Source organism: Fragaria vesca, linkage group LG4, assembly GCF_000184155.1.
Source record: "Fragaria vesca subsp. vesca linkage group LG4, FraVesHawaii_1.0, whole genome shotgun sequence".
Classification (NCBI taxonomy): Eukaryota; Viridiplantae; Streptophyta; class Magnoliopsida; order Rosales; family Rosaceae; genus Fragaria; species Fragaria vesca.
In genome coordinates, this window is record NC_020494.1 from 11,782,851 (window position 1) to 11,791,712 (window position 8,862).

At 36.7% G+C, this 8,862-nt stretch overlaps 1 protein-coding gene across 1 annotated transcript; it reads left to right on the forward strand.

The window, feature by feature from the left end:
- Positions 1 to 2,934: 2,934 nt before the first annotated feature.
- LOC101293287 (ethylene-responsive transcription factor RAP2-3-like) lies at positions 2,935 to 4,700 on the forward strand. The gene is made up of 2 exons (XM_004296822.1): positions 2,935 to 3,191; positions 3,638 to 4,700. Exons 1-2 carry the CDS (start codon positions 2,996 to 2,998, stop codon positions 4,261 to 4,263), a joined length of 822 nt encoding a protein of 273 aa, XP_004296870.1. The 5' UTR covers positions 2,935 to 2,995; the 3' UTR covers positions 4,264 to 4,700.
- Positions 4,701 to 8,862: the final 4,162 nt, after the last annotated feature.

The following is an 8,862-nucleotide window of genomic DNA, read 5'->3' on the forward strand; positions in this document are numbered from 1 at the left end:
GGCGCGTCAAAGACTTTGAGCGCATGAGATGTGAAATCTCGGCATCTAGGCTTGTTAGCCTGGGGGTCAAAACATGTGGTTTAACCTTTTCTAATGAAAGGTTCCACAGATACCAAGCGAAGATCCGCCTTAGGCATCTAGTACGTCAAAACTCAAAGGAGCAGAATGTTACATTGCTCTTGCATACAAAATCAAACTGTTATGAGACTCGATAGAGGTCACAAACGATGCTTTTAATGGTTTGTCCTTCGGATTGATCATACACAATCCGAAAAAGCCGCGAATTGATCAAACACAATTCGGAAAAAGGCCTCGGATTGATCAAACACAATCCGGTTAAAGGTCGGGGTTGATCAAACACAACCCGGACAAAGAAACAAGAGTGATCAAACACACTCTTGACCCGCGAATAAAATTTCGGGATTTGGGTACCTGCACGCACAAAATTCCAAGCATAGAATGGAGATGGAGAAGGGAGGAAAGGATTTTATCCTCCCCGAGTTATTGAACTTGGAAAAGTTTAAGGTTTCAAAAAACATACCTTTCTAGAGGCTGCCGAGAGGAGAAATAACGTTTCGCCTACTTATACTTCGAATTTGGGGCTGAAAATTTGATAGGAGGAGCATCTCTGGATGGGGAAGCTGCTGTCAAAATTTCAGGTTGATCGGAGCAAGGGAAGGTGGTGAACCGGTGGTCGGTAGCGGCGGCGGTCTGGAATCTTCCGGCTGCCGGTTCGGAGACTTTCCGGCCGGTTCTCAGGGTGAGGCCTGCGGCGTTGGATCCGGGACGGAGAGAGCTTTTTGGGGATATCAAATTCCGGTGGAGGACAGTCGGAATTTTGGTCGGAAATCGGGAAAAACAAGGCTGCCCGATTTTAGGGTTTTGGTTTTTAGGGTTTAGAAAAAAAATGATGGGCTATTGGCTCTAGGGTTAGAACAAAGTGCATGATAACGTGATGAAGGATAAAGTGTAGAGACAAAGAGATAGCAAGAGAATCATCATCTTATTCATTGATAGGTGCCCTTTATATAGGGAATTACACAATACCAATATGGTAAAGATATGAATACATAGATCTAGTCTAACTACATATCCTATTGGCATAAAGCCAAGGCACACATAGAGAATATTCTAGAACAATGATCATTTTATTCATTAATAATTGTGCATACGCAAAATAACCAATAATTACACATCAACCCGCTCCATCGATCGCATTAGACAAAAGAAAGCTTATGGTGATAACACCACAATGATACATATGATATGCCACATATATTCTAACTAAAATGCTCACTTATTTGAAGCACGTCTAAGTCTATATCTATGAATAATAGCATAGTAATTAAAAAGGTTCTTTGTCATTGTGAGAAAGCGAGATAGGAGGTGAATAGCCAATTTTAGCGTCTTTGTCGTTGGTCAGTTTTTTATCAGATGAATGATTTTGTATTGACGGTATGTACTTTATCTCAATGTATAACTAACATAGTTAAAATATGGGATGTGAAATCCACACCTATTTTCTATTTTTAGTCATCATTTTCCTAAGAAGACAAAAGTTAAGTCATTAAAGACAAAAGTTAAGTTATCACAAATAGAAAGTGAGAGTGTGGATTTCACTTCTCTAAAATATATTAGGAAATTATTTTTGCCACGTAATAATAGACCTCAAGTTAATTCAGAATTCCAAAGTGATTTATAACTAAGCTCATAATTGAAAAACTTGTCATTAAATCATAGTGATCACATGATACCATTTGGTCTAATGGCGTAATCTCTCGTTTATAAGTGATCGATAGGTTGTGAGTTCAACTCATAATAGCATGACGGGTTTGTCTATTGTATATATTTGTATGTCATACATATTGTGTATGTGTCCAAATACATGGCACATAAGAGGCTTTTGAGAGGGTAAATGGTAATTACATTGTCACTTGATAGTTTCTTCAATCAATGATAACCACACAATTTAATATGCATGACATACAAATATCTATACTAGAAATTTCGGTGTATAACACCGTCTAATAACAAAATATAGAAGCTTCTTCATTTCTTCATGCTTTATTCAACCGTTTCAATTTTTTTTTTAAAGCATGGATCGTGTGTTGGTGAAAGTTTGAATGAATTTAGAGGAGGCGAGGGGCTGTCAAAAGTGACCGAGAAAGGTGTTGCAATGTAAAAATTAGAGTTATTAAGCAAACAGAGCATCTCCAACAATGATTGATAAAAATAGTTGATAAATTTGGATAAAAGTTATATTTATCAATTCATTTTGAGAGTTGTGTTTGAGCAGAGTAGCTATTAGAGAAAACTTAGTTATTCATTGACAAATTCTCTCCTGAATTAATAAATTTATCAATTTTATTTATTAATTTTTAATTTTGTCTACTTTTTAAATTTTCTACTGAAATAAAAATAAATTTAAAAATTAACAAATCTTTAATTTTTCTCTATTTATCAATTCTGATGGAGATGGTATCACACCAAATAACCATGCGCATAGGCTTTTGAGCTTTCGTTTCCGGCTTTCCCCATTGCTACCGTTAAAAGTTTTTTTTGTACCATCCGACGTCCGTTACATTTGACAGCGTCAGTAAAACCAGCTGTTTCCGCGCCACAGTCTCCGTTTAACGTCGTTTACACTATTCCCAATCACAACCCGACACGTGATCAACATCCAGTCCCATGTTACTCCTGACCCCACCCTTACAGTCTTTACAGAATCGTGCGGTCAGAATCCGTTCACTTTTCATCTTTTCACTATTTCACCTATCAACCTTTTTACCGATGCTTCCGGTGCCGTCTGATAGTGGGCTTATCCCGAAAAAGAAAGCCCAAAACCTCTGTGCATGTTTTTGTCTCTACGCTGAAAGCTACTCGTAACAGACGGTCTATAAAAGAAAGAGCCTCTTTCTTCTCGTTCTCATCACTTGTTTGTAGCTTTCTGAGTTTAGAAGAAAACGTTTCTGTTCTGCTTGGATTCACAACAAACATGTGTGGAGGTGCTATCATTTCCGACTTCATCGAGGCCAAGCGTAGCCGGAAGCTCACCGCCGAGGACCTCTGGTCTGAGCTTGACACCATCTCTGACCTCCTTGGCTTGGACTACTCTTCCACCAACAACGCCCAGCTCCTTCACCACAAGCTTGCTCAGAAGCCAAAGGTTGACCCGATTGCAGTCACCAAAGGTACATAGCTAGCATTTTCCTTCTTCCTTAAACTAGGCTTAAAGCTGCATAGTTTTTTTCATGTTCAGATTTTGTTGCGGTCCTATATATATATATATAATTTGTGTTTCTGTAATCTGTATCTAGCTAGGATTTATTTGGAAATTTGTTTTCTTTGTGATTAGTGTTTAACTTCAACAAGGCTCTTCTCAATACTTTTTTTTTTTTTTTTTGTTTTTCTTGTATGCCCATCTTTGATTATAATTTGGAAATGATTATTATTGATTTTATCTGCAACCAGATTATTAGAGGTTTAAAAATTTGGAGAGGACCCAAGTATTGATTTAAAATTTAAAAGCAACAACAATACACCGGTTGTTGGTTGTGTGGATTAATTTTTCTGTTTCAGCTAATTTGTAAGATAGCAGAAATATTGACGATATCAGTGACGTGTGTATCAGTTGCAGTGCCGACTGAGATCAAGGAGAAGAAGAAGACGACTATCGGAATTGCAGAGAAGGAAGCAGATGGGAAGACGAAGAGGGTGAGGAAAAACAAGTACAGAGGAATAAGGCAGAGGCCATGGGGCAAATGGGCAGCAGAGATTCGCGACCCACACCAAGGCATCCGAGTCTGGCTCGGAACCTTCAACACACCCGAGGAAGCCGCTCTCGCCTACGACCAAGCTGCCAAGCGCATCCGCGGCAACAAGGCCAAGCTCAACTTCCCTGCTACTCCGGCTCCGGCTCCGGCTCCGGCACGGCTTCAACCACCGTCCAAGAAGCGGTGCATGGCTCCCGAGTCAACTCAGTCGAGCGCACTAGCCATGATGGGCATGGGGCCTTACTATCCGCCATTCCAGAATGAGTGCTACTCTAAGAGTGAGACTACGGCTGATCACGACCATGAGTATGAGCTGAAAGAGCAAATCTCGAGCTTGGAGAAGATCCTGGGCCTGGATGAGCCGGTGACGCCGAATGAGGTGACGAGTGGACTCGGAATGGGGGAACCGGAGTCGTCGGACCTGTGGATGCTGGATGACCTGGTCACACATCACCAGCAGCAAGGCTATGATCATCAGCTCGTATATTAGGGAAAGCGACCGCCGTTGATGTTATGGTGTATATGTTCTTGTGTCCTGTGTGAGTTTGGAACTTGAGGCTGGTGGGTTTTGATGATCTATGTTTAATAGTAGTAATTACTGTCTTAATCTGTGTGTGCTTTGCAGCTAATCAGTCTAGCTATTTGGGTTGCACGGTGAATAGTATGAACAATAAAATAGCTTGTATTTGCATTCATCATCATCGTTCTTGTTGTTTCGTGCAACTAATGCCGGTTCATGAACGTGGTATATTTTAGTTTTTGTGCTTTATTTATAAGAAATAAAATGAAAATATAAAAATAACCATCCATTATTATACTATCAAAATAATTGTATAATGACATTTGTAACGTGAGTTCGACTCGGATAGACTCGTGTAATATTTTAGTTGTTTGTTGATATATATATATAAAGATATTGTTATTAACACATTTCATCTGTTTTCTTATCTATATATTTTTATTTTATTTACAAACTTGTCACGATTGTTTTTACTGTAGTAAAAAATATGAATTAATAGCACTACCTTATAATTGAATAATGTTGGTGATTAGTAAATTGATTCCCTGACAACGAGGAATATGGAGAATGGAGAATGCATGTATCTAATTATTTGAGTGGACAGAAGATGGCATCGTGACAAAATCATAATAAGCGAATCTAATTGCATATATTAAAGTTAGATTCTGCTAATCCTAGATATCAACAAACTAATTTGTTTCTGGCTTTACTAATTTGTTTAATTAACGTATTAAAATAGTCAAGTTAATACCTCAACTAGTACCGGTCGCTCCTTATTCATCAGAAAATGCTTGAAATTGTTAATATTTCAAGTATACAAGTAAGGTTTAAGGTTCACATTCATCCAAAAACGATACAAGTCCACATTGCCTGTGCATTGGATTAAGGAAAGAGACAGAATGATCCTATATTCGGAATATCAAAATTTTATTTTATGCAAAATAAATGGTAAATGTAATCAAAAAGAGGAATAATGGAGAAATTATTATCAGGTAAAATTTCCTTTTGTTCAAACCTGAAATGTAGAAAGTTCAACAACTACAAGATTGTCCATTAAAGTGAGGAAGAGGAAAGGAGGCCATCAGGTTTGTTATGTCAATATTTATTGTTTCTATCTCCTGTTACAATAAATTTTCAGCTACTAACTAAGCTTACTATAATACAATTCATTGAAGTGGCTTCGATATTGCTCTGAAATATTGAAATAACAGATATGGTAAGTATGCGAATTGAAATATTGAAATTACAGTACGCAAATATAAAAAAAATGGTCAAGCAACAGCCTATAAGTCGATCAGAATTTACACATATGACATCTGTCTGTTGTGACTTGTGACAGAAAATACCAAATGGTTTTTTTTTGGAAAACGAAAATACCAAACGTTGTTGTGAAATTTTATTAACACATCCCTAATTACTAGATACACATCCGATATTTAATACACCACCTATTAACTTTATTGTTTTAACATTTTATTAGATACACATACCCAAACTTCCTACAATATCCTCATTTGAATACACAATTTATTCACTGAATACACAACTCATTTACTAAATACACATACTTTTTTAGTTCCACTAGCTACTCAATTTATCTAAAAAAAAAAATATCACATTAGTGAGATTTTTCTCAAAATGTTTCATCTTTCCTCGTACTGTTTCACCTCATTAACATCTTGCTCAATCTTGTGTAAAACTAAATTAATCGATTCTTGGGAACCATTGCATAATATTCATATGTGATGTCAAAATATTTGTACTCGATTCGAGCTAAAAATTAAAAATGTTAGAAATACAATAACTAATATAAATGTCTTAAGCGGGGGATATTTTCTTTACTTTTGATATGAATGTCTTTTTTGGTTATTTTATGGACCCACAAAATCTTACATAATTTGTATAAAAAAATATATGTATCTATTATTTAAGGATGTGTTAATAAAATTTCTCAATGTTGTCCCATCCATGCACCAAAGAACACCCCAAGACATTAAAATAGGTGGGGAAAAAAAATACTAGCAAGACTGGTTGCTGCATCTGTCAAGTTTCAGTGTTTCACCTAATTGACATGTAATTAACCTTCAACTAAGAGGACTGCAGTAACTGTTACTTATCACATAAAAACAACCGCTCCAGTGGATGAGGTAACAAGTTCAATCTCTCCTCCGCAAGATCAACAACGCATTACTGAAGTCTAAAGACGTGCACATATAACAACCAGTTTGCCAAGGGAAGCACATCCATCAAAAGAATCCAAAGGAATCATGTTGTGAGCACAGACACCAATTTTTTACCCACTGCTACTCGTACACATATTTTGTTAACGCTTGATTCCATTTGTCCGCAGAATCCCCAACCCCGAAAGAAAGGAAACGTAAAATTAAAAAAAGAAGGCAAGCGGGAAAATGATTTATAATTGTAAGTTTATAACCACTAGTAACTAGGAAAGGATTTCTTGTCCCAATCACCAAGGAATACATATCTAGTTATCCACATCAAAGATTTCCCTGTCCTTGCCTTTGCCTTTTCAAGAGTCAAAAAAAGGGTGAATACATTCATGAATCTATGTGTAGTACCACTCGTAACCTGGCCTCCATGATCATGATATCAATCCTACCCTATCTTGGATTTGGATACATTAAACTGTATCTAGTAAGTCTGTCAGTCCTAAAATCCATCTTTAGCTCTATTTTTATATAAATGCAATGTAGCAACAGAAGAAAAATGTCTTGTGACAACGTGACAAATCACATACCTAATAAGTTGATTATTTCTCACTGATAAAGATACGGGCTCTGATAGTCATACAGGAACCACCAGCAAACTTGTACTACTAGCTAGGCCAAAAACTAGTGCAATGTTAGTTTTCTGTATGCTGGTTGTTACAGCAATTGGACAAAGACAAGGGAAGCAAAGGATGCATGAACCAGGTCACCAAATCCAGGTGGGTCCTTAACCTAGGAGAGTAAAGGAGACAAAGGTAATTGAAAAACATATTCTATCAGTATCTTAACCCACTAGATTTTTTCCTTATTCTTCAGGCTAATCAAATCCTTATTGGAACTATACATGCTCCTGAAAGTCATTTAGAGCTAATGTTCATGTCAGCTGACTGACTCAGCTGAGTGAGCTGATCTTCATCATGTAGGACATTTTCTGAGAGTAATCATAACAAAGTTCACTACAAAAGACTAAATGAAGAGAATGGATTATTCAACTTGGCAGTTAAAAAATATATAGTTGCACTAAAAATAAAAATTAATAGTTGCACTAAAAGGGTGGTCCTAAAGATGTCACCTGAGAATTCTTTCTACTCACAGCATATGAGAATGCAGTCTTTCACAGGTCCTGACAAACGATACAGTAACTAGCTGCTGAGATAAATCCTGCTGATCACATCATAATCCTAAACACAGGTAACAAATTTCTAGCATAGATAGCAAACGCAGCGTAGACGACAAAATGTAATCACTCCAGAAGACTACATTCCTTTCATTCCAGCATTAAATGAACTGAATTTAAAATTGCAATCAAAAACAGTCCAAATCATTTACTCTAAACCTAAAACTGAATCATTTGTCACCTTAATAATTTAAGTTTCAATAACAAAGGCACTATGACTAATCATGAATCTATACAAACTCAAAGAAAACAAAAGCTGATCAGAATAGGATTAGCCGATTAGGCTCACACTTCTTTAACTCTTAGAAAACCAACCCTTCAGGAAATGGGATCATATTATTTCACAAATCAACACAAAAGAACCAGAAGTTTAGTAATGAATTCTAATGCAGCAATGTAAGCTATAGATTTCTGCAAGGATATCATTCAATTTAATTGTATTGTTTCTGCAATGCTTTTCACCAAGACCTTTTCTTTTCCTCTTGACCAAGTTCATTATCCCCTCAATAGAGACAACAAGCCATAGAAACAGAAACGAATGGGGATCAACTTAACTCACCTTCACTCCTTCTCTTTTGGCTTAAGAATCCAACAATCCATAGTGGGAGTACCATCTGATATCATGCCTTACGAATGATTGAAACCATCAACCAAAACTTTTATAACCAGTATTCCACAAGTTGATGACAAACTATTACGTTTAATTAGCTTTTTTTGTGTTACTTCTAAGTAACATACATCTGGACTCAACTTAAACTCTCAGCCAATTCAATACTCACATTTGTCATAGAAAGAACCAAGTTTAAACAAAAGCATCACCAAGGCGCCAGGACATCATCTTCGGATCAAGGCCTACATCAGCTATCTACCCTAAAAAGTAATGCTTAATATTCAAACCTTTCTTAGATGCAAGGAGAAAAGAAAAGAAAATACAGAAAAAATTGTCTCCTACGGCGCAAAGGAAAAGTCTCGGAGTTTGCACAAATCTGCTTCTTCCCTCACAAGTCAGTATAACCACCTCCAATTTTGTACAAACAAACTTCAATTTCTATTTGTGCAATGGCATTAGCTCATCCTTACACAATCATCACTCACTTCAGGATAACAGTGAGACATTAAAAAGACCATAAAATCTATTCAGAATATCGACCGGATTATATATAT